This window comes from Patella vulgata, chromosome 1, assembly GCF_932274485.2.
Source record: "Patella vulgata chromosome 1, xgPatVulg1.2, whole genome shotgun sequence".
Lineage (NCBI taxonomy): Eukaryota > Metazoa > Mollusca > Gastropoda > Patellidae > Patella > Patella vulgata.
The window spans coordinates 23692309-23719864 of record NC_065879.2 but is presented as its reverse complement, the minus strand read 5'-3'; the positions used below and the strand labels follow the sequence as shown (position 1 = coordinate 23719864).

The 27556-nt window shown below is 34.5% G+C and overlaps 1 protein-coding gene across 1 annotated transcript; it reads left to right on the top strand.

Annotated features, from left to right (window-relative positions):
• Positions 1-280: 280 nt before the first annotated feature.
• On the top strand, positions 281-27394 carry LOC126826740 (retinal dehydrogenase 2). Its single transcript, XM_050555782.2, has 14 exons — positions 281-414; positions 3108-3212; positions 3592-3732; positions 4256-4382; positions 6917-6978; positions 9318-9446; positions 11723-11836; positions 18951-19053; positions 20250-20434; positions 21783-21947; positions 22783-22940; positions 24810-24884; positions 25239-25278; positions 27068-27394. The coding sequence occupies exons 1-14, from the start codon at positions 367-369 to the stop codon at positions 27098-27100; spliced, it is 1485 nt and encodes a 494-aa protein (XP_050411739.1). The 5' UTR covers positions 281-366; the 3' UTR covers positions 27101-27394.
• The last annotated feature ends 162 nt before the right edge of the window (positions 27395-27556 follow it).

Below are 27556 nucleotides of genomic sequence, written 5' to 3'. Positions count from 1 at the left end.
TCAGTTATAAAATATACTTTAGTATATCTTCTTATAACTACTACGCGAAAAAAACGGACCATCAAAAAGTTTTGCGTTCATCACAAATATGTATTATTAAAATGGGCCCGAAAATTGTGCTTAAAAATATTGCTTAAAAGAGGTTAAATAAAAAAAAATATACCAAAATACTGAACACTTTATCATCATTTATAAAAATAATACCCGACAAGAATATTCTAGATGCTGAATAAAATAAAGTCCGATTGCACAACGAAAGAACATTAGTTACTTCCCTTTGATCACGCTAACTCTCTTTAACCTAATTTAATTTTCAGCTAATTGTAGGCCTACGGTTTATCTGCAGCCTTGAGACGAAGTGAAACGATGTCGGATCCCGAACCAAACCCTAACCAAGAAATAGTCTACAAACAGGTAACAAAACAACCTCTTTGTGGGATGACAGTGTTATTATTTCCTGTAGAAGTTAACATTTCTTCAAACGAATCGCAGAAATACATGTACGGAAGACCGAAGGCGTCCAAATTTATTTTGTAAGGGAGAGAGAGAGAGAGAGAGAGAGAGAGAGAGAGAGAAATGGGGTTTAACGTCCACTCGACACAAACTAGGTCATTTCGGACTAACAGTAACACATGGTTCAATTTTATTTCAATAATTTGCATGAGCGTAGGGGTGTTTAGCAGTGGGAGGAAACTGGATATTTTGTAAGGATTAACAGCCCGTTCTTCAGTTCTTGTTAAACTTCTGTGAAAGTTTAAATAAAATTCTATTATATATTGCTGTAAAATTTGCTACTGCAGTACTGGTGAACTTTTTTTATTTTGATTAACCCCTGATGTGCTGAGACATCTAATGACACATTTCAGACTGAACTTAAAGGCGCTAAATCGCTAATATTTTGGACCTAGAAATTGACAGAAATGGGTCTCAACACATATAATAATGTAATGTGAATGTATTTAACATAATTCGGTCGCAACGCATATAATAATGTATTTAAACTGATTTACATTCAATTGTTTCCGCTTTTACTCAAATTTCAAATCTTATATATGTTCGGCAGAATACGCTAGAACAGTAGAAGTCTCAATCGAATGGCAATCTCTAGCATCTGGTTATTCCAGTCTACACTGATAGTATTTATTGCGCATGCTCTCCAGATAAGAATATAATGTCACTGTTTGACACGACTTGTGGAATATGTCTAACCTCGTTCTTTGAGACCCTTGTTACAAATGGCGCTGAAACGCATTATGGTACACAATTTGTATACCATTGGTAAAATGTTTATTTTGTCTTAAATATTGGGTATCAGAAGCTCATCTGTTCCCGGTAAGATCACAACATCAGTGTTGATTTAAATTGACAAATAATTTGTATTTTCAATGATTCATATAAACAGTTATCATCTAGATGAGCCTTTATCTGAGAAGCAATACAATTCTCCAATATTTTAGAAATAAAACTTATGTTAGAGACAGGTCTGTAATTTTTAAAAGCATTAGGATCCAGTGTAGACTTTTTAATTAAAGGGTTAAGACAAGCTTGTTTGAAAACGTTGAGAATAGTAGAAGATGATATACAAGAATTAATAATATTGTTATAAAAACAGGAATAGCTTCGTCTAGACCGTCTTTAAGAACAGGAATCTGAACAGGTTCTGATAAACAAGATTTAGCAGCAGACGATTTAATTAGGTTTAAAACAAAACATTCACTCCTATTAAAAATTTTCTAAATAAACAGAATTTTCTAACTTATCAAAATCATGACCTTTAAAATACATTATGGGAGATTAGATAACGAGTTGGCAGTTCTCGCTATAATAGTTAAAAACTAGAAAATGTAAAGGCAATATGCTGAAAATTTCAGTCAAATTGATCCACTATGAACCGAGTAATAAGCGATCGAAAGTTCCGCATAGCCTCGGTCATCATTACTAAAGTCGGTACGACAAAAATCATAGTCTTGATTATCCATTTAATTGTTAAATCAAGAAGGAAAGTTATGCAGAAAATCGGATCATAATCCAACAAATATCGCAGGCTAGCGTTGACATCGAGAGCTGATTATGGTCTGAATATGTTAATTAATATCTAATTAATAGTTTATATAACATTTCAGGCCTAAAGAAAGACCTACAATATGCAGATTTAGCTCTTGCATAATGTATGTTTAAAGTCAGTAATTTTATTTAAAACATCAAGTTCAGTTCGTATTTTCTGTATTTTTATTTGAAAGTAATTCGAGAATAAATGTGCGAGTTCAGTGTCATCATCAATGTGCGGGAAAATAGTCCCCTCAGCATTATAATGCAAAAGTGAATCCACTACTTTGTACAGGTCCTTGTGTCTGTTTTTACCTTTTCTATTTTATCAGAGTAAAATTTAATTTTAGCATCTTCAATTGATTTATTCAGTTAGATGCAATCAATACTTTTATTCAATTATTTTATTGTTTCCTGAATATAACTATATATTTAATAGAATTCATGAAATTTATACTGTTCAATATACAATGGTAGAAAATAATTATTGTAATTAAATTTATATTCTGTCATCATCATTAGTTCACAGATTGTATGTAGTTTTTATGTATCAAGTGGGAATAAGTTTATTAAGTGAAATACATGACATATTGGTACAATAGTATCTCTAACCCATCTAACTTTTCTTAAAAACAAACAAGAATAATTTTCACTAGATGACAGATGAATTTACTGCTTCTCAATTTTAAATATCAGAATTTAAAGTTAATTTATACTATAGCTGTACATGTTGACTATAATATTTCAGGGGAAGCAGGTGTTAAATAAAGCTGTTTCACACAGTGAAAAAAAAAAAATTTGTTTCATTTCATTTTCATTTCTGTAGTATAGACTGACTGTACTGTATACCAACGGTACCTGGTGGGTTCTGCTTCATCTAGGTAGGGCTTAACTTCCACTTTCACCGAGGGTGTTATCACAGACAATTTTTGATGGGTTCATATTTCCTATAAAACTTGACTATCTCACTATGCCTGGGGCTTACAAAATCTTAATCTGGCTAATATAATAACAAGTTTATAAGCTAACAATTATATTTATACCATACTTGTATGTTTCAGATATTTATAAACAATGAATGGTGTAATTCTGTGAGTGGACGAACATTTCCAACAATAAACCCAGCAACTGGTGAAAAACTATGTGATGTTCAGGAAGGTGATAAGGTGAGATAATTACAGCCAGCAAACTGAACAATTTCAATGCCATATCTTATTAAAAATAACCTTGATTGATTAGACTTTTGAAGATTAATTATTGACAAATTAGATAACATTACAGTTACAGAACTCAACCATCATCTTGGACTAAGTTCACATTAAATCAATTTTTTTCGATTTTATTTTCTTTGTCTAATACTTCGGACACAAATAGATTACAGATGAAGCTCGGATATACTGAATCAGATTTGTAAAATTAATTTGACAACGGTAAGTCTAGCTCTGAACAGTTTTATCTTTCTACTTTGGGTCTTTCTAATGTATGTCAATGTATATCCTTGGTGGAGCCACAATGCACATTACTTTCCCACTATATTAATTTCAGGAAGATGTTGACAAAGCCGTTGCTGCTGCTAGAGCAGCCTTTCAGATAGGTTCCCCCTGGCGGAGAAAAGATGCATCAAAGAGAGGAGAACTCATGATGAAATTTGTATCTCTTTTAAAACGTGATATAGGTATATTAGCGGTATGTATAGATAGATATTGAAAATTTATTTTATGGAATGTGTTATGTCATATTAGGTGGATACAAATGGCAGAATGAGCCATAAATATCAAATATTTTACTACAGCAAGTGCATTAACTCTGCATCACATAACACTCTAAGGATGATAACTATTAGTGTGAAAGACTTATTGGCGTGAAGTTATTTATTCAAGCACTATGGCAACTTAGTGTATGAGTTCTGCACATGTCACCAAGACATAAAAGGTGAAATTCTGCATCAATCACAACGTAAAAAAGTAGAGATAGAAATCAGTCACTTGGGGGATAGGGCATTGGAATACAAATAAGTTAATAAGATCACTTTAATATTTAAGAAGCTTAATTTTATCTCCCTAAATTTGTCTAACCTGGTTGGTGTTCTCTCACTGCTAGAGATCATTACGAGTAAGCGAATTATGGAAATAAAATTGAACCATATGTTCGTCCCGAATTGATATGTTAACAATTCAAGTGAATTTAAGCTGTGAAATTGTTTGTGTAGAATCTGGAGACGTTGGATAATGGTAAACCGTTCCTGGATGCTGTTGATGATGTAAGAGCTACAATAGATGTGTTTCAGTATTACGCTGGTTGGTGTGATAAAATAACTGGAAAAACCATACCAGTAGGTCAGTATAAATCATGTTTTCATACCAAATTGTTGAATGTACAAGGACAACAAAAATATTTCTAGCTACAGGAACTACCTGTCACCTACTTATTGCAAACTGGAGCCACAGTTTCAACGCTACAGGATTTAAGATAACCCTGGGGTCAGTGGTTTAAATGCAAAGTAAGCTTTAAATTGGAACAGAGGCTGCACTAAAGGAATATAACATCATATTTATGTATATCGCCATTCTCCAAAAGTTTTTATATGCCCACATTTTCATGTGGACGTATATTGTCGTCGCCCCTGTCAATCCGTCCATCCATCCACAATTGTTTGTGAACACTCTACAGGTCACAACTTTTATCCGTTTTCAATGAAACTTAAAATATAGGTTTATCACCCTAAGATCTCGGTTCCTTTCGATATTGGCATGTATCGGACTGTAACTTCATGGATTATGGCTCCTTATTGTACGAAAAATCACGTTTTTAGCTTGTGAACACTGTAGAGGTCACAATTTTTATCCGATATGGTTTAAACTTGAAATGTATGTTTATAACCCACAGATCTCGGCTCCTTTCTATACAAGCGCATATCGGACCATAACTTCCTGAATTATGGCCCCTGATTGTACCTAAAAATCGTGTTTTTAGCTTGTGGACCCCATAGAGGTCAAAATTTTTTAGCCGATTGAAAAAAAGTGTGAATATATCACCATTACACTGTAATGTTTGTTGACTTTGAATTTCGTGAAAATAGGGTCAAAATGGCCGCCCCTCGTTCGCAAATAGTGTCAAAATATTGCGTATCAGGGTTGTGGACCCTCTGGAGGTCCAATTTTCATCTGATTTGGATGAAACTTGAAATGCATGTTTATAAACCCACAGATCTCGGTTCCTATCGATATTTGCGCATATCGGACCATAACTTCCTGAATTATGGCCCCTGATTGTGGGCCCCATAGAGGTCACAATTCTTATCCGATTTAAAAAAAACGTTCAAATATATCACCGTTACCCCGTAATTTTGTCTGAGGTTGAATTTCAAATTTTCTAAGAAAGTCAAAACATAATTATTTCTATGTCTGAGGTTGAATTTCAAATTTTCTAAGAAAGTCAAAACATAATTATTTCTATGACACAGGAAATAACAACACAATTACCTCCCCTGTTTTGCTATTGACAACATGGGGCAGCAATTTTCCAACGTTGGAATTTGAAGTTAAAAATGATATTTTTGCCAATTTCTCAGCTGGCAATAGCGAATTATAGGATTAATAGGATTATTCTTTTAACAAGATAGGACTGTTTATGGATACCATCTATTTTAAGGCTTTATTTTAATACATTTTAAAAATATAACTTGGAAATTTGCAATTGCAACTTTCATGAAAATTGGTCCAAAATTGCCAGACAAAATGGCCGCCCCTCGTACGCAAATAGTGTAAACATCTGGTATATCAAAGTTGTGGACCCTCTAGAGGCCACAATTTTGATCAGATTTTGATAAAACTTAAAATGCAAGTTTATAACCCAAAGATATCGGTTCCCTTTAATATTCGCATATATCGAATTGTAACTTCCTGAATTATGGCCTCTGGTTGTACGAAAAATCGCGTTTTTAGCTTGTGGTCCCTCTAGAGGTCACAATTATTATTCGATTTAAAAAAAAGTTCGAATACATCACCGTTACACTGTAATGTTTGTTGACTTTGAATTTCGTGAAAATAGGGTCAAAACGGCTGGACAAAATGGATGCCCCACGTAGGCTAATAGTGTAAACATCTGGTAAATCAAGGTTGTAGACCCTCAAGAGGTCACAATTTGATCCGATTTTGATGAAAGTTGAAATACATGTTTATAACCCAAAGATCTTGATTCCTTTCGATATTCGCGCATATCAGATTGTATCTTCCTGAATTATGGCCCTTGAATGTACAAAAAATCACGTTTTTAGCTTGCGGTCCATGTAGAGGTCACAATTTTTATCTGATTTAAAAAAAACTTGTGAATATATCACCATTACACACTAAGATCAAGGGTTCCTTTTGATAATCACGTATATCCGAAAAATCACATTTTTAGCATGCAGATTCTCTAGATGAGGTCACAATTTTTTTTTCTGATTTGAAAAACTGTTTAAATATATCACCATTCCACCATTATGAAGGTTGAATTCGAATTTCGGGAAAATCTAAATGAAACTGCCTGTCCATCTTTTCCAAAAATGTGGGGCGTATCTTGCATGACAACCGCTTGTAGTTCTCTGTTAAGTACTTTACTTATGTCAGAGTTAAATTAATGTAATCTTAAGGGAATTCTCATACTCTTCAACACTTCAGATGATTTATAATTAGTGCCAAAACAGTGGGGAACAGAAAAAGTACAAATCTGTTAAATGGACAGGACCATAGAATATTTTTCTAGATGATAGAGACTACATCGTCATAATTGGCATTTGATTTAACTACTTCTTATGTCCTCCACGTATTTACACTACAGTCCCTTGTCATATAATTTGTTAATTTCTAACAAAATGTTTTCTCTCTAGACGGTGAATATTTTACCTTTACGAGACATGAACCAGTGGGTGTATGTGGACAAATTATTCCTGTAAGTATGGTATAAAAGACTGTAGATTTTCAATAATGAAACCAATCCTTTGGGATTATTAACTAAGTGCTCATCCATAATCATAGGTTGTCAAAAAAAAAAACCTTCTAGGAAGTACTGGTATCTGAACAATACAATTTTTTTTTACACCCTTTTCAGCCTATAAAGTATATTTTAAAACGATATTTGACCTAATTTTGTAGTCTAATAAATCTTGTTCACCTCAAAAAATGGCGGCGAGAAAATATGGCTGGTGGAAAATATACTAAACAGCAAAAAAAACCATCAGTATGATTTCAAAATTAGAGTGGCACTTTAATCAAATAATTCTAGAGAACGACTTACTAAATAGGTCAAAGCAATTTTTGTGAACAGTATGTTGACATATTAGTGATTAATTCATCACAATTCCAAGACATTACGAGAAGGTTTAGAGTCTGTACACAGTCTATACATCAGTATCTGGTGTGTCCAACACGAGTGTCAATAACAGCAGCGCGGCGTCTGTACATGGACTGGACCAGACGATTGATGAACACCACTAGCACCTGGAACCACACTCTCAGGAAAGCCTGGCCCAATCCATCGGCTGTGTTTGGTCTCGGTACGAAGTTATTAAGTCTCCTCTGAATTTCATCCCAAAGATGTTCAATCTGGTTTAAGTCCAAACTAAGGGCTGGCCAGTGCATAACGTTGACACCGTTCTGCTGTAGAAAGTCCCGAGTAACTCTGGCGGTGTGGGTGGGCGTCGTTTTCATGCTGGAAAACATTGTTTCAATGACGTGCGAAATGTGGTATGACGTGGGGTCTGAGAGCTTGATCGATGTAGCGCACTGCTGTGACCAAGATTTTGGTACACCACAGGACCCACTCTCTGGTTCAGGCCGGTTCGACCCCAAATCATTATGCTTAGACCTCCCCACGAGTCTCGTTCCATGACACGCTGGCCACGTCAACGCCATATTCTGGTCCTGCCATCTGCAGTTGATACGTAATACCCACTCTCATCTATGAACAGAACAGTTCTCCATTGCCTGTGTCGCCAGTTCCGGTGTTGTTGGACAAACTGTAGACGTTTATGTCGATGGCGAGGGGTGAGGATAGGTCCACGGTAAGGTCTACTGCAATGGATGTTCCCACTGTCTGACATGCTGTCTCAGATGCCTGTGTGAAGGGATTCTGCACATGCTGTCACACAACAGGGCAGTCTTGTCGCCTTGTGGTAACCCTAGGTCTACCAGTTCGGGGACGACCATCTGTGGTGTTGGTGGCCAGTTGCTGAAGCCTGTAGATGGTCCAAACATTGGCCTGGAAGTGATTGGCAATAGCTTGGACAGTGTGGCCAGCATCGAGTCTTCCAAGGGCCTGGTTCCTCTGAGCTGTCATGAGTCGTGGCATGCTGCTGACGTTGTAGTGTGAATGATTCAACCAGGTATGGGTGTGCATTTTTTAGGGCTGGTCCCGGCGAAGAGCACGCGCAGCATGAGTTACATGAAAATCATGGAGAACATATTACCATCTCAGAAGTCAGGTTGCGTTTTTGAGAACATATCCTGGGTTCAGTTCTGTGTTTGGGAAGGAGCCTTATTGCTAAAGTAAAGTTGGAGATGTGGTCACAAATATACAATAAAAACTTTGGCAAGTTTTATGCAATGCGTCTATTCAGAGTAACATACACCTGACGTTTCTTTTACTGCTTAGTATAAATAAACTGTCATTATACCAGTGCTGGATCAAGGTGCAATAATGGCTCTGGTGCAATTAAGTAAATGGACTTAATGGAGGTTCCTTGTTTACCCACACTCCTTAAAATAGGTTAAATTTATATTGAAATTGAAATTGTAATATTTTAAAGTATTATTGATTTTTTTTTATCTGAATAAATAGCCTTAGGAAGAGGAAGCAATGTTTATGTATAGAAGAAGGATATTGTCTTATTTATTATCTAATATTAGAACTTTCTTGTTTTCAAACCATTATAATGCAAACCACTACTTAAACAAAAACAAATTTAGAGTATAGCTATCAATGGCACTGTGTTGCATTTTATCACGATAACAATGTAAAAAATAAAACAGAAATGGTTATGATTGTCTGTAATAGATTTGTGTAAAGATTGTATAGGAGTGGGATTGGTAATTGTTTTAATCATTTTAGTAATTACAGAGTCAAAAACAAAAATTCTAAAAAAACAAAAACAGGCAACTAATTTTAATGACAATTAGTGACTGCATCAAAACCACGATCTTAAAAAATTGGGAATATAACAAATAGTTTTAAGCAATAATAAAAAAAAAATTATGTCAATCTAGTGGTATGTTTTTTTATTTCTATTATAGTGGAATTATCCAGTTGCCATGTTGTCATGGAAATTAGGACCAGCATTAGCCTGTGGCAACACAGTGGTACTAAAACCTGCTGAGCAGACACCATTGACAGCACTATATTGCTGTGCTTTATTTAAAGAGGTAGGTTATGGTAAACTAATGTAAAAGTACAATAAAAAGCTATATTAAAGATACATTATGGGAGATTAGACAAAGAGCTGGCAGTTCCCACTATAATAGTTAAAAACTAGATAATGTAAAGGGAATTTAGCGATTGAATTTTGGATCATCATTACATTACTAAAGACGGTACGATAAAAAACATAGTCTCGATTATCCATTTCATGATTTAATCATGAATGAAAGTTGAGAGCAAATCAGATCCTAATCCAGAAAATATCACAGGCTAGCGATAACATCACGAGGTGATTATGTTCTGGATAAGTTAATTAATGTCTAATTAATAATTTAGATAAAATTTAAAGCCTAAAGAAAGACCTGCAATAGGCAGATTTAGCTCTTGCATAATGCAAATAATATAATAGTAATGTGATATAATGCACTTTACATTCATAAACGTAAACCAGTTATTAGCATCGGTTCTTTTGATTCAAGTAAAGTCTGATTACCTCCCTTTAACCTTGAGCTCTTTAAATCTGAGAAAGAGACCAAACTTATGTTGCCAAAAAAGTGCAGCTGTTTTTTTATAGGCCCACATTTTCATGTGGACTTATTATACCGTCGCCCCTTTCCGTCCGTCCAGAATTTGTTTGTGGACACTGTACAGGTCACAATTTTTATCCGATTTTGACGAAACTTGAACATAGCTTCATGGATTATGGCCCCTGATTATAAGAAAAATCATTATTTTTAGCTTGTGGATTCTCTAGAGGTCACAATTTTTATCCAATTTACAAACTGTTTAAATATATCAACATTCCACCCTAATGATGATTGAATTCGAATTTTGGGAAAAATGAAATGAAACTGCTTGACAAATTGGCTGTATGTAATACAAAGGTTGTGGACCCTCTAGATGTCACAATTTTTATTTGATTTTGTTGAAACTTAATATACATCTTTATATCCCAAAGATCTCAGCCCCTTTCGATATTTGTGCATTTCAGATCATAACTTTCTGGATTATGGCCCCAGATTGTACGAAAAATCGCTTTTGTTTTTAGCTTGTTCTCAATCCATCCCTTGCAAAATGTGGGCGTATATTGCTGGTTGTTTAATTTCATACACCATTGACAGCTGGGTAGACAAGAATTCTGGAATGAATTGTCTTATTCAAGGACGAAATTTGAAAAATATTTGTTAAAGACTGTAGAAGCAGTAGTTTAATTGGATTAAAATCTGATGTCAGTGAGGTGTCGGTTTATCTTCGTTATTGTTGACAAGTTGGGAAAGAAGGATTTCAGAAAGTTTTGATATGATAAGAAGGCAGACACAGTTGAATGTTACCACTTGAGAAATAAGATGAAATGCGGTTAATGTTCTACTGCCACTTGGGAACATGATCTCAGAAATAAATCTGCACAAACGGATGCAAATCACTAGAGGAGGTACTTAATGGCTATCTGATTTGAAAGACTGTTAAAGGAATGGGGTTTAATACTATGGTGTTTTTGAGACTTAACATATTGTGATTTTCATTTCATTGGTTAGGTGTGCACTTCAAACTGGAGAATTTTGGCTAGAGAGCAGCATTTCTACCAATTCTAATTCGAATTGTAACCGCAAAGGGTACTTTTATGTGCACACCAATGTGTCCCATCCCAACCACTTTCCACACTGTCCATGTCAGCCCCTCGGGCACCACGACTAATAAGAGAAAACTGGGCTTGAGAAATTTTAATTCAATTTTAGTGGCCCATCTGACCAAAAAGACACATTTGTTAATTCCACTGACAAGTAAGAACAGGTTATTCTTTTTGTCCACACACTCATGCATACTATTACTACCTTATAGATCGAGCAGTTCTAACACTGATAAGTACATACACAGAACACAGATAATCCAAATTGTCAAAGACATTTATAGCAACATAACTAAATATGATATAGGGCAGTATATCGTTCAAGTAGATAAAGCTTTTAAGTGGAGACGGGTGGGGGGCCTACACAGGTTTTGGATTGGGGTGTTGTTAATTGATTAGTTACTAACCGTTTGTCACAAAAAATCTAACTGGGGGTCTTACAGCACTGTGACTGTGATTAGGCTTCAGGGGGTGCAGCCTCTGAAAATATATATGGACAATTTTAGTGCTAGAGATGATTAAAATGACAGTTCCCTTCATAAACTGTTTGTTCTTCGGGTTCATCATGGTTGAAACTATTTCAACGATGTGAACAGAATATATTGAATCTGCAACAGCTAAATTAATCCTTTATTAATGTTTTGTATATCTTAGGCAGGTTTTCCACCAGGTGTTGTAAATGTTGTACCAGGCTATGGATCAACAGCAGGAGCAGCTATATCTGAACATATGGATGTGGATAAAGTTGCCTTTACTGGATCAACAGAGGTAAACAAATGTACAGTGTATCACAATAGGTGTTACACTTTCATTTAGTTATTATTTTACTAAGAAATAGTCATAATGAACCAAAGTTATTAGTAAGCATACTATAGCAAGATGGTCTGATTTATAATATTTGTGCTAGATTTACTGATTTATGGTGTCACCTTTGACACAATCATTTCTATTGAAATTTGGATCAACAGAGGTAAACAAATGTACGGTGTATCACAATAGGTGTTACACTTTCATTTAGTTATTATTTTACTAAGAAATAGTCATAATGAACCAAAGTTATTAGTAAGCATACTATAGCAAGATGGTCTGATTTATAATATTTGTGCTAGATTTACTGATTTATGGTGTCACCTTTGACACAATCATTTCTATTGAAATTTGGTAGTATATTGTCTGTAGGTCCGCCATTTTGCCTTTAATTTAGACGATGTCCAGTAAATACTCTCAGAGTTATTGCCCTTATTGTTGATTATTTTCCTTTGAGAACACTCAACTTGTCTCTTGAATTGTGACTCTAAATTTAAGGGAACAACTGGCCCTTTTCACTACTTATTACCAAGTAATTTATAAACATCTTCATATTGTAGAAAATAATTCTAGTATATATTCATTCAATGTGTGCATCTACACAAAGCAGCAACCAGTTGCCTAATGACTGTATATTCTACTAGGAACAAAACATGAAACTGAGCTATTAGGATTCTGATCAGGATTTTTAACAGGATCTTCTTTATCTAGAAATATTTCAAAACTGCACTAAAAATAAAGTTAGAAGTACAGATAAATCTGATTAGTGGCTTTCCATAAGAAATGCAATAAGATTTAAACTTTTTCTACTGGAATTTAAATTGAAAGCATACAAATTTAAAAGCTTTGAGTCAAACATGACATTTTGAGAACATGATAAGATTTTACAAAGCTGCAGTTTACACATCATGCAATTTTCTACAATCAGTCAAATTGCATTTCAATAAAATCTTGAATGCAATCATATAAGATTTAATTTATTTGAGTTGAGCATTGAATAAGAAAGATATTAGTATTTGAAAGAAGAGTAACATATACTAAGCATCAAAAGAAACGTCAGGTTGGTATGTTTAACATACTCCAGGGGAGGTCCATGCAAAATGGTTTGGGATGGAATCGGCCTGAACCAGAGAGTGGGTCCTGTGGTGTTCCAAAATCTTGGTCCGGGGAGAGGAGGTGGCAGCACAGCAATGCGCTACATCAATCAAGCTCTCAGACCCCATGTCATACCACATTTCGCCAGCTTAACAGAATGGTGTCATCATTATGCACTGGCCAGCCCTTAGTTTGGACTAAAACCCGATTGAACATCTTTGGGATGAAATTAAGAGGAGACTTAATAACGTCGTACCGAGACCAAACACAGTCGATGGATTGCGCCAGGCTTTTCTGAGAGTGTGGTTTAAGGTGCCAATGGCATTCGTCAATCGTCTGGTCCCCTCCATGTACAGACACTGTGCTGCTATTATTGACTGATGTATTGACTGTGTATAGACTCTAAACCTTCTTGTAATGTCTTGGAATTGTGATGAATTAATCACTAATGTGTCAACATACTGTTCACAAAAAATTGCTTTGATCCATTTAGTTGTTTTCTAGAATGATTTGATTAAAGTTCCTCTCTGATTTTGAAATCTTACGAACATTTTTTTTTTTTTTGCTGTTTAGTATATATTATGTAACAATGTAGAAGAAATGTGTCATGTTTTATATTAAACCATCTTAGACAAATGCATTTGATTTGATGTAGGAGATTTCTTCGATACAAACCATATAACATGTACAGATCTTATTAATCTTTAAAAACTGGGAAGTCTGATAGACTGTTTCAATTACATTTAGTAATGAAAATGTAAATGTACAACACACAAATTAAATGGAATACAATTACTATTTATTACTGCTGATGTTTTGACAAGCAAGTGATCAAAACTAAAGAATCCTAGTCAAAAATGTCGATTTTTTAATGACTGGTTGAAAAATTTTCACAGTAATTGTATTCCATAAAATCGAGTCATGTCTAATTGAAAATCTAGTCACTGAACTCACTGGCAAAAAACCCTATATGACTTGATGAACAGAATAGTAAGGCAAAAATTTGATGATTATTGAATATTCAGTGAAATTACAATTAAACTGTAAGTAAACAAATTGAGTGGGGGGGGGCGTATGTTTCGTTGCCTGGCAACCTATCTTTTCATTGGCTGAAACATATACGTCTTATTTGTCACTGCAATCATATCTCGTGTAAATTACAAAATGGCTAGCGATGTCGGTACTACTTCTTTACTTCAATAATCGTTGCTTCAGCAACTAACCTGTCACTCTTGATCAATATGAATATTGTGATATAAGAAACAGTAAGAAACGATTTTACTCAAACTCTAAATTTGAAGACATCAGCAGAATGCCTCACAGGTGTTTTGTATGCGCCTGAAGTAAAAAAACGTAAAAATTTTGTGTAATTAAATGTACAAAAAGGTTTATCATATTTTATGTTTTGGGTATTCAAAGGTGCATTCAAATTCCGGTATTTGAGGTTCAATAATACTTCCATTATTGAAACAATTGAGTATTCCTTTATGCTGTATAATCCGGCATATTATATCGATCCCGTAACGGTGACATAGTCCACTGTATACGTTGTTGAAAAACTTAATAGATAGAAAGCAAAGCAACATCGCAAATTAATTATTCTGCATTATAAAGTGGGACAAAGCCCCATCCTGACGTAGCTCTAGACGGGGTTGTTTCTGCCAATATAACACACATCTAGGTTATTCTTTTGCTGAAAGAATATCTGTTTGTTTCTAAGACACGTTATCTAACAAAAAATTGGGAATTTACCGGTATTTGAAGAAAAGACAAATTACACATATAATTACATCTATTTTTTCAGTTAATTACAATTTTTTGTCAAATATATTTTGAAATTACCATTTTTGTTGAAATATGAACTTTATCTTTTTGCTTTGCCATGGTTTGGATGATGTACAACTTTCACAGTTTACATCTGTCATGTAAATAGTTTTTGCCATGTTATTAAAAAATTTCAAAATAGATGTACATTATTTGCTTGAATTGGAAACATCCGATTTGGTCATCACTGTAGATATACCAAATATGGAAACACCGAAGATAAATATTTTTTTTTTAATGTTAAGACAAACTAAAATATTTCCTTTTCTGTGACGTTTTTCGTTTTTCTTTTAGCGTGAAGATCGTGTTTACTAATGGATTAGGATATGAAAGTATTTTGTTACATATCGTAGATAACATCATAGAAAATGATTACATTTATCTACACATATCATTGATTTGATAAATGGAACAAAAATAGTATCAGGTTTATTAAAGCGATAGTTGCAATTTATTAAGTCATGTGTTAAGACCTGGAGGTCGGGTGTTCGATCCCTGCATTGGCCGAGAAAGTTCATCCAGATTTTCCGGCGTGGTTCTCCCTTGTCAGTGATGCAGGACGGAGGGGCTGACAAGGAAAGCTGTCTAGTCGTTCGGATGGGACGAAAAACCGAGGTCCCGTGTACACATTGGCGTGCACGTAAAAGATCCCTTGACAGTTGGAATTCGATATAAGAGTAGGCCGTAGTGCCGCTGTCCGGGCAAAATTTCCCTCATAGCACACTGTATGGCGTATGCCCGTCTTCATTAGCCCAGGTTAGGAGCAGAACAGTAGGACGTTAAACCCCATTTCATTTCATTTCATTTCATGTGTTAAGAATAATCCTATTAATCATATAAGTTACTATTGTCAGTTGAGAAATTAGTAAATACCAGTATATCATTTTCAATTTGAAAAGTCAACATTGAGGTTTGCCAAACCCATAGAGCAGTGTTATTATTAGAAGTGTGCAGGTTGTCTTGGACAACCAGGCAACATTATCCTTATGTGTCTGACCACAGATCTTGACAATCGAGACAACTCCCACGGGTTTCCCGACAGCTGTTGGCTACAGATCACCAATTATTTCCCCATTGACTTTAATGTTAATTCTCATCTCTTAGACCAGCTCTGACTTTCCCCAAATTCTCCTTTGGGTTGAATGCTTTTTTACCACAAATGGAGTAACCTGTGGCAACCTCTTGCTCAAAAGCAGGTATGAGGTTCATCATGGGAAACTTGAGATACAAAAACTGGAAGTAGCACACAAGTAAACATGCAACTGTCCTACCTACATTTTAACTTAACCAACATCTTAACTTTCATATCCGTCTGCTCCAAAGTCATAGAGTCACCAAAACCTGGCAGACAATCAATATTCAAACCCTTAACCTTCGATTCTGTACCAGAAAGTCAACAAAGATTACCATGCAAAAGGGGGAAAGGTGGAGAAAGACTAAACATAACTTTGGCCTTTGTTTTGTGGGTGATGGCGTAAGAATAATTGGTGACCAGTGGTAGGAGTAATAGTTGACATGTGGTAGGAATGATTGGTGACCTGTGTCCTGTTATATGTAGACTTACTTTCCAGTGAAAAAAAATGATTAGATATTTTGTGGGGAGTTTTTAAATGGATGATGTGCTTAAAAATCTCAAATACAGAGGATATTGATGACATGCTTATAAAAGTAAACATGATGTCCTAAATGACCTCCTACCTCACAGACTGAAGCAAACAACCATGTTACAAAAACGTGCATTTAGTAATAGATTTTTTTTTAACTCTGACACTTTGTTGGAGATGGATGGACGATCAGTCAAGCCCATCTAACTGACACAAAGTCAGGAACAATTTGCTGCAGAAGACTGATTACTGTTTTGTGCACAAGACCCAAAACTGACTAAACTGGGTTTAGTGTCCTAGTCAACACTGCAACATGGATCCTGATTATACTACTCTTTAAAGGCACTGGTCATTTACTTACAACTTAACCTATTCTGTCTTTTATATTGTCAAAATTTATAGCTTGAGTTTTTTTTTAAAAAAATATTGGATATTTAATATTTAGGGATATTGCTGATGTTGGCAAAGTTGAAATTTTATTGTAACCTTTAATGTGTCTAGACAGTGCTGTGGTAGATGTACAATTAACCCATATTACTCATATTACGACTACAAATTTCAGACTAAAGATATCAATTTTTTTTTGTAAATACATTATCATGTCTATTAATCTCATATTTCCAGTCCTAGATGATGCAGTAGTGTCAGGTTTCAGATTCTATTAGAGATGGCTTTTATTTTTGGTTTAATGATGATATATATGGAAGTATCATGACTTAATTCTGACATGACTCTCTGACCTGGGCGCTTTGACAAAGTCTTCAAGGTTATTAAGGTTGCGCAAAACTAGGGCTATTTAACATTTAAGCTTAAGTATATAAAATTTGGGTTTCGATCTAGGTTCTAAGGGCAGCCAAGATCAGACTTTGGTATAGCACTTGTTACTGCTGCACATCAGCATTCAAAGGTGCTTTACAAAACACACAAATATTAAAGAACATAACAAACATATAGTACACAATATGTGACAATGTCAGTTAATCACTTTTAGCAGAGTTTTATTTATTCCAGGAATGCACAATTATAATGATTGTTTAAATTTGTCTAATCTAATGTTAAAGATGATTTTACAGAATCTGGGAGATCTTTCCATAGTTTAGGATCAGTCACACTGAAGGCCTTGTCTAGGAAAATTAGTAAATGGAACATGAAGGGGATCATGATAAACGTGTTGAACATCTATTTAAGTTGGGTGAAATTAGATTTTTATATGCTCACATTTTCATGTGGACGTATTATGCCATTGCCCCTGTCTGTCTGTCCACAATTTGTTTGTGGACACTCTACAGGTCACAATTTGTATCCGATTTTGACAAAACTTAAATTATAGGTCTATCGCTAAGAGATCTTGGTTCATTGTGATATTGGCATGTATCAGACAAGGTTGCTGCGATACCCCGGGGATGGCGATATATCGCGATAATTAGGTCAGGCGATAAAATTATCGTCTGAAATCTCAAATATCACGTTATCAAGATATATCGCGATAATTCTAAAAAATATCGCGAAATATTTATACACAATATTTATACACAATATTTATAATTATGATCGATATTATAACTGCATGCGACAATATACATCGCCATAGTAATGAAGAGGTGGTTTATCGTTGATTACCCATTCAGTTGAAAATTACATTGATATTTTACATTGAAAAATGGTCTGAATAATATTTCTTTTATCCTTTGAATAAAATGACTTCCGAGCTTAAATCTGTTAATGTCAATCAGAATATTTCTGATGACAGTTCGGCAGACTGTGGAAACACACTACAGCTGACATGAAAAAGAGCATTTTTTCTATCACTCATATGGGGATATTTTAGTTTAAAAAGAACACCCGACAAGTCTGTTAACCGGGCATTCCAGTTGGTCAGAATAGAATGATCTGAGATGACGATACCTACAGGAATAGCTGCATATTTGAATCCTGAATAACAAGTTGAATAACAAATAACGAAATGAGCCATCTCATTATTTGTTATTGCTGAATAACGAAAAATGATTCAACGCACATTGCCCAGTCTAATTCAAGGGTAAAAAAAGTAGAGCCATACGCCCTTTGATCAATTATATTTCTATGAACAAAACAAAACGAAGCTGGATAATACGTATTAAATAATACTTTCAATGGACAAAAAGTTATCACTTCCGACGCAGAAACTTACCTGTGTTTGATTTGTCTTCATTCATGAGCAATACTCAGTCTAATGAATTATAACTAAATGAAGTGAGCCTAGAGCGAATGAATCAGAGTATGTAATAATTTATTACTCAGTGAGTAAAGTGCTGGCTTGATAACCATGAGGTCCCTGGTTTGATGAAAGTGTTGGCTGGAAATGTTCCTTGGGATCTTCCAGCATGATTTCTCCTTGGCATTGGTGCAGAGTGGAGAATCTGGCAAATAGCAGTGACTATTCCATTCAGATGGGATAAAATACTGAGGTTGGAATTCTAAATAAGTGTAGCCCGTAATGCCGCTGCCTAGGCAAAATTCCCCTCGAAGTCTGGTTATTATACCCCATTTGATTTCTTTTCATTTTTCTTCAGGTTGGTAAATTAATTATGCAAGCTGCTGGAAGAAGTAATTTAAAGCGAATTAGCCTGGAGCTGGGAGGAAAAAGTCCTTTAATCATTTTAGCTGATGCAGATGGTATGTGTTGCCGGTGTTGGATTGAACAAAAAAAGAATTAATTTCCTCTCCTCAGCATTTCATCGAAAATCAAATGCCTTTGGCTTGTTCTCTAAATCATTGTCCCTATGATAGGAAGTTAAATTTTTTCTATTGATTTACATTATTGTATTCTTTGACATGTAATTTTATCGAGTTCAGGGGCAGATAATGAAACAAGAAGGTGTCTTTTCTACTTAAAATAGATCCTTTGCGGGAAAAATATTGTTTTCAATTAGTGAAGGAACCAATTTTTTTTTAAGCCTACTTACTAATCGGGGCTGTCGAAAGGAGAGAAAGTGTGTGTGTATGTCTGAATATGAATTTCATTTCAACAAGTGTGATAATATATGGTTTTGTACGACTATGGAGGCTATATGCTATTGATTATGCTGTAATTGAGTGCTAATTACAAGCAAGGCAGCCTATTACTCAAATTTTATTCTAGTTGAAGTTGTACTTCATGAAATAGAAAGCAAGTTGAAAACAAACTGAACTGAATATTACTGAATGTTTAATGTTTTAATACAAATATATTAACAGTTAGTCACCATCATGTAGCATTTATTATAATTGAGAAATTTAGACGTTACATATTCTTAACACATATCTTTTTCATTTGGTAAACAGTCTTCTTCAGGTATCGCTAAGATACATATGTACTTGTCATGGTGGTAATTTTAGATTTGAATTTAAATAGGGCTGGTTTTCATCTTTCATAGCTTGTTAGCTATCATGGTTTGAGTTGTAAATTATACTTTCTGTGTCGTTTGAATATATTTGCCAATCAATTGTTTTGTGCTTTTAGTTTTATGACAGTAGGAAATATATCTTTAAATCTCCCACGTTCAGTGTACTGACTGTAAAATAAATATAGTATGTCAAACTGTGAAAAAATATTATCAATATTTTGGTATGAAACACCTGATTGCTAATTAAAGTATGTGAGCGTGATTTGAGCGATACAAGAAACCTTTGTGTTGAATCTCTAATAGAAATGTCCAACTTGGCTGCAATAACCTTTATGGACTGCCTGGAAGACTTAGTGCTTGTTAGGGTATGTTTGGTTGCCTGATAACCTGTTTATAATGTACTATAGTTGTTCGAATGATTTGTATAGCAGAAACAATTTAATTAAGATTGCATACTAACTGACTGGCTTTTCATTTTAATTACAGTTGATAATGCTGCCCTTTGGGCTCATTCTGCCATTATGACCAACATGGGTCAGAACTGCTGTGCCGGTTCTAGAACTCTTGTCCAAGAAGACATATATGATGAATTTGTTTCAAAAGCAAAATTGATGGCCGAAAACCGGTGTGTTGGAGATCCATTTGATGCCATGACTGCACATGGTTCACAGGTAGGCATGGTTGTCTCCCCATTTTATGAAGAGTGATTGCTAATGTTTTCAGGCTTTTAAAGGAGGCAAGTCGTTAACTCAATATCATCCACAGTCTTCAACATTGTAAACATGACTTGTTGGTCAATTTAAATCAAAATTGATGTTGTTATCTTACTGTAAAAAGATGGACGTCTGATATCCAATATTTAAGACACACAAATTGTGTGCCAGAATGCATTCGAGTGAAATTTATAATGAAGTGACTCGATGAATGAGGCTAAACATACCCCACAGGAGAATACTACTGGTGTAGACTGGAATAACCAGATGCCGAAGACTGCCATTCAGTTTGGACACTTCGCATATTTCGCCGAATATAACTGATTAGAAATTACAGTAAAAACAGAAATGATTGACTGTAAATCAGTTTATATACATTCATATTACATTGTTATATGCATTGTGACCCATTTTTGTTCATTTCTAGGTGGCAAAGAATGGGCTCCTTTAAATACAAATATCTGCAGATAAGCTGTTATGATAATGTATATTGAGCAGTGGATCGCATTGGGTGGGTCAATATTTGTTGCCGAGTGACCTAAAATATTTGTTGTCAATCATAAAGACTTGTTATCTATGCAAGTCATGTGTTCAAACTACTGATTCTTGACTCAACATCCATGACCTCATACACCCATCTCCCGAATTCTCTGACCTTCTCCGCCCATTTACATTTATTTCATAAAGAATGTTAATATTAGTACGTAGACTGAGGACAAGTGGTTAAACATAATTTATTTCTATGGGTGTGGTGTGACAAAGTGATCTATACCTGAAGTTGACGTTTAAAGTCTCTATAAACGTTTATTAAGGCACGATCTTATTAAACATCTAATTTATTCAATATGTTCTTTACAAGCTACATGTGAGCCGTGTATAATTCGACAGAACTTCAAAGAGAATGTATTAGTGGTCAGTGCATCATACCTTGACCTGACAATGACTTCCAAAGAAATATGCAGTGTAATTACAAACACCATAATTTGATAATAAACAATACCATATATGATTATCACTCCTGTCCATCTCCCCTAATTGTTGGACGCTATATAAGCAGGCGTTTACTGACAGCAAGTCAGACTTGGAATAGAGCTCTTCCCGATTTATGCCTATTTCATGTTCTCAATAAAGGTCTTATCAATTATGCTGATCTTCTGTTATCTGTAAGATAGTGTTACAGTGAGCCATGAGGCAGATTATGCTTATTCTTTCTGGAGCACCCAACAGTACTTTTAATTATTATCCAGGCCTTCATAGTTAATACATTCTTTAAGCTTTTGGATTTATATATGTGTTTGGCCAACAGATTGATGAAACCCAGTTTAAGAAGATATTAAGTCTTATTGATAGTGGTGTACAAGAAGGAGCTGTATTACAAGCTGGTGGAAAAAGACATGGTGATAAAGGCTATTTCATAAAACCCACAGTATTCAGTAATGTTCAGGATAATATGCGAATAGCTAAAGAAGAGGTGCGTGTTCAAACAGTTTTCAAATCTGATTCAAACACAGATCCTATTTTGTTGCTTTTGTTATTGTTTGGTTTTGTATCTATGCCTGTCTCTTTAATATTGATGAAAAATTGTTAGATGTTATCTTTTTGTATTTTATAAAAATTCTAAAAATATGTTGGATATGTGACAATTGGTGTTAACTGATAATTTAACCTAGTTCCTGGTGCATGGGACTTTTGTGAAGAAGCAGCAATTACATATCCATTTGATTCCTTGTATTCATTTGGATCCTATTTTATAACAAACAACTTAGTATTTTGCTTCAGTTGCTTTTCCATAAATTTATGAAAAACAGTGCTAAATCACTTATTAGCAACATAGTTGGTTCTTATTGGTGTTGGAGTGGGGGGAGTGGTGGCTGAATGGTTAAAGCGTGGTTTTGATTCCCCGCTTGTATGTGACAAGGAGTAGGGTCGCCTGTCCAACCTTAAGGGTTTTCTCCGGGTCCTCCGGTTTCCTCCCACTGCTAAAGACCCCTACGTGCCAGCGAATTATTAAAATAAAATTGAACCATATGTTAGTCCCAAAATGATCTAGTTTATGTCGAGTGGACGTTAAACCCCATTTCTCTCTCACTCTCTCTCTATTGAGTACTGAAATGAATATTATTTATTCCCACCATTTTACTTGTAAAATTTGCTACTTTGTAATTTTAAATAAAAAGGTACCGAGACAAACTGGGTACTTAATTAAAGTGATTGTCTGATAACACCATCTGACTTTTTTAATGTTTCCACATTAAACCTGATTATAGTTGAATATTTATTGGGTCTCTGTGTTATTTTATTTCTAGATATTTGGTCCTGTTCAGTCCATTATTAAGTTTAAAACAATAGAAGAGGCAATAGAGAGGGCTAATAATACAAATTATGGTCTGGCGGCTGGCATTATTACTAATGATATCAACAAAGCTCTAATGTTTGCTCAAAGTATCCAGGCTGGTTCTGTTTGGTAAGAATTATCCAACCTTTAAGGGGTGAGGCTACCCGAAAATTGCTTTCTGAAATTCTAAAGCTAGTGAATTGAAGATGGCACAAGTAGTTAGGAAATGTAATAAACAAGGGAAAACTAACGTTAAAAATGGAGAAAAAAAAGTGTTGCCAGGGTAACACATTTTTTTGCAAAAAGTATGAAAATCGTAGGTACACCATATCTCTGGCACTAATAAAGCTAAATGTCTGATTTTTGTAGTGCTTATTCTTTAATGATACCCCTAAAACCAGACAGAATTTTTCTCTATAATTTTTTATATTTTTTGGGAAAATGGTGTTTAAAACATTTGCCTCACCACAATATTTTGTCTTTGGAGAAATATTTTGATAACTTTTGAAATATTAATGATAATTCAAATTGCTTTCTGTCTGATTCTGTGGTACAAGATTAGTTTATATATCCAGCAAATTTGACGAAGATATCTTAAATAGTTACAGAGATATAGTGTACCTACGTTTTTCATAATGAGTTACCCTGGCAACAACTTTTTTTAATGCTAGTTTTCCCTTGTTTATTACATTTCCTAACTACTTGTCCTATTTTCAATTCATTAGCTTTAACATTTTAGAATATAAATTTTCGGATAGCCTCCCCCCTTAAACTGAAATATCAGTACTGTATATCAGACCTTCAAATTTACTTGGAAGCAGACCTAAAACTCTATGAAAGAATGAACGTGAACTCCTCAATTGAGAAGTGTTTTCAAATATTGGGTTATGAGAGATTAGATCTTCAAATTTCGGACCTATGTTATTTGACAGAATTTCAGATTTAGACCCTTGTCCAATTTAAGAGATCTTCAAATTTAAATCCAAGCCTGACTCCTTTTGACATTATTTTCAAATTAGATTCTAAAACCCATTGAGGACAGTCAAACACTTATTAACTTGACCTTAAGTGTTTAGGCCTACTCTATACAATGGTTGGTTTATACAAAACTAACATAGTTCAAGGACAATCCTTTAAATGTGCTCAAGCCGCATAAAACACCAGTGACTTATTAAAACGGAAACAGATAAGTTTTTCAATTAAATTTAAATTTATTTTACTTTAGACGTCTGTCGGGGTTTGAAGGTAGTTTATTATACTTTCTGGATGCATTGACTCAGGAACACACAGTTAGTTTCTGATTAATGCATTATATTAGCCTTGCTCAACCAAACATAAATTGTACGATTTGTATGCTTGAAATTTAAATTAAGCTTATTTAAATTTTTCACTCCTTTGTTCTAGAAGTCTGAATTTAATTTATTACATCCTACATATTTTTTTTACAAATAATAAATACTAAGTCGTTATTCTTCAGTTTAATGACTCTAATAACAAGGAGAGTTGGAAATTATAAATATGTTTTCTCTTGGTTGTCTTCTGTATATATTTACTGATCAATCATCTGATATTTCATTTTATTAATACAACTCAATCTTCTGATATTTCATTTGATGGATGCTGCTCAATCGTCTCATATTTCATTTGATTGATGTATACCACTCAGTCGTCTGATATTTCATTTGATTGACATTGGTGAGAGTCTGGTTATAGTGTTTCACTTAAACAAACTACTGATATCTCATTTGATTGAAGCCAGTGAGAGCCTGGTTTTAATGTCTTGCTCAGTTTAAGAGTAGGGGATCAGATAGCTAGACGATGGATTGTAAAGAGTTATTTTAAGACAGTGTGATTGGATCTGAATGTTCATAAAAGGAACAGATTGCCACAAAATCATAAAAAAGGAGAACCCCATTGTTTGTTCTACCTGTATTTTTGGGTCAGTTCTCCTGTATTGTCTGTTATAATTGGGACTTTAACTTTAGGTTTTCATTTTAGGGTTAATTGCTATGACATTGTTACAACACAAACTCCATTTGGTGGATTCAAACAATCTGGACATGGCAGAGAACTGTGAGTAAAGATTATATTCTTGTGAAATGAATTAAGTGTATTTCTAGAATCTCATGAAATCAATGTTTGTAATTAATTACATTATAACACAGCATAACATTAAACCAGGACCATCATAAAGCTTGACATTTTCTTAAAGGGGAAGACCAATCATTTTCAACAAGGTTTGCATAAATCTTGAATATATATTCATATATAATCCCCTAACACAAGCAAAACAACGATGCTTATTTTTATAATGTTTGTTTTTTAATATAATGTTATTTGGTTTTAATAAAATGTTGTTTGGTTTTAGTACTATGGATTTCTTTCTGGTATTTTATTCATGTCTAATTGTTATAAATTGATTTACAGGGGAGAGTATGCATTGAAAGAATACACAGAAATAAAAACAGTAAGAAAATAATTACAGTTTTTTTTGGATTTCTTATAAAACAAGAGCATCGGTACCTCTGCAATATACATCCACATTCCTGGGGGTCGGGCTTGTACCAAAATAAATATTTGCTGTCTTTATGGTATAAGGAATAAATATGCAAAGTTCAAAGATGAACCATTCAGAATTGCAGTCTGTAGACAATTAACACAAAAATTGGGCGTGGCTCGGCCCCAGGGGGTTGGATTTGGAACAATACAAATACATGTTGGTACAACCCCATTATGGATCAGCCAAATTGGATCCAGATCTGTTAATAATTGCAACCGGTAGATTATTTACAGACAGAATATTAACAGAAAGTAGATGTGGCACCGCCCAAGCGGGCCGGAATATGCACCAAAATCAATAATTGCCGTCCTTAGGGTATAAGGAATAAGTATACCAAATTCCAAGATAATCCTTTCAGAATTGTGGCCTTCAGACGCTAAACACAAAAAATGGGCATAGCATGCACCAAAATCAATAGTTGTCGTCCTTAGGCTATAAGGAATACATATGTCAAGTTCCAACATGATCCATTCAGAATTGCGAGTTGTATACTGTAAACACAAAAATTGTGCGTGGCTCTGCCCCTATAGGCTATAAGGAATACACATACCAAGTTCCAAGATGATCCATTAAGAATTGTGGCCAGTAGGCAACACACAGACAGACAAAGAGAAAATGGGCGTGGCTCTGCCCCTGGGGTCAGGCATTCACATAAAAACAATAGGGATCATCCTTGTACGTATAAAGAATAGGTATGCAGAGTTTCAAAAGGATCTGTCAGAAAGTGCAGCATGTAGGAGACACACACACACAAAAATTGGGGGGGGAGGGGCGGCAAGGACTCTGTCCCAGGGGATCCAACAATGTACTAAAAAATAATAGAGGTCATACTTAGGGTATAAGGAATAAGTATGAAAAGCTTTCAAGACGATCCATTTAGAATTGCGGCCTGTAGGCGAAATACAGACACACAACGAGAAAATGGGCATAGCTCAGCCTCTGTGGATTGGGCATGCACCACAAACAATAGGGATGATCTTTAGGGTATAAGGAATAAGTATGCAAGTTTCAAGATGATCTGTTAAGAAATGCAGTCTGTAGACAACAAACAAATACAAAAATAGATTTTAATATCCATTGTGAATCAGTTTATGTTTTTGCCCTTTTTTTGTTCATTACTTGTTATTAATGTTTTGACATTTTACAATTTAAGCGAAATAATTTCTTCCTTAACAATTATAACATCTTTAAAAGTACCTGTGTTCCCAGAAAAGATTGTTGACGATGTGAAAATAAATCAGTTTTAGATAAAAAAAAAATTGGATTTCCAGTGATTTGATTTGCCTGCTCTTGATAAGAGCAAAATTAATATTTCTGTTTTGAACATAAAAAAGCTTATGATAGTTTTGAAACCTGTTTGTAGGTCTATCCATCAATAATTAGCCTGTGAATGCAATAGTGGCTACAGTATTTGACGGATTCTTTCAAAATTTGATGGGATGAAACATTGTGGTCATGGGAGGACCAACCATAACAAAACTCAGATTCATAATTCTGCAACTTACCGTATCAGAGTTATCCTCCCTTTGCCAGCCCACATGGAATTGTGGTCGTAAATTAACCAGCATGATTACGTGAATGTTTTAGACCAATGAATTTGGGCCCCTGGTGAATTGGAGCCCCGGGCGAATCCGGATATCCTGCTAGTATTTTATATTTTCAGTTTATTTATAAGTTTTCTCTTTTCATATTGTAGGTGACTGTTAAAATACCACAGAAGAATTCCTAGATTTGAAGACATGATGAAATCATGGCTCCTGTGTAACCTATTAAAAATAAAGTAAACAAAACATAGTGTTGACAATTATGACCAATCATATTTTCTAAATGATTTACTGTAATTAATAAAACACTAATGATCCATTATATGGCAGTATATTAGACTCAAAATTCTAACATGCAATCGTCTAATTTCTATCTTGTATTCATGTAATTTCTAACTTCTATTCTTGTAATTTCTATATTAAGACAATGTATAATCCAACTTCTTTTTTTGTTGAGTATAAATTTTAATTCTGTTTCATCTTACTTCTATTATTAAGACGAAAAATGTCTACTTTCTTGTCGCTTTACATGTTAAGCATGAAAGTCGAACAAATTTAGAATTTTGATACTTCTACTTAGCAACCATCATTATGACGTCGTTTGGTGTCGCCACCGTGTGATCGGGACCATTATGATGATA

Excerpts from the sequence above, each read along its gene's own strand:
- LOC126826740 (XM_050555782.2), top strand. The coding sequence starts at position 367 with ATGTCGGATCCCGAACCAAACCCTAACCAAGAAATAGTCTACAAACAG. Across the intron at positions 3,733-4,255 it reads GTGATATAGGTATATTAGCG|AATCTGGAGACGTTGGATAA; the intron begins GTATGTATAGAT and ends TTGTTTGTGTAG. Across the intron at positions 24,885-25,238 it reads TCTGGACATGGCAGAGAACT|GGGAGAGTATGCATTGAAAG; the intron begins GTGAGTAAAGAT and ends ATTGATTTACAG.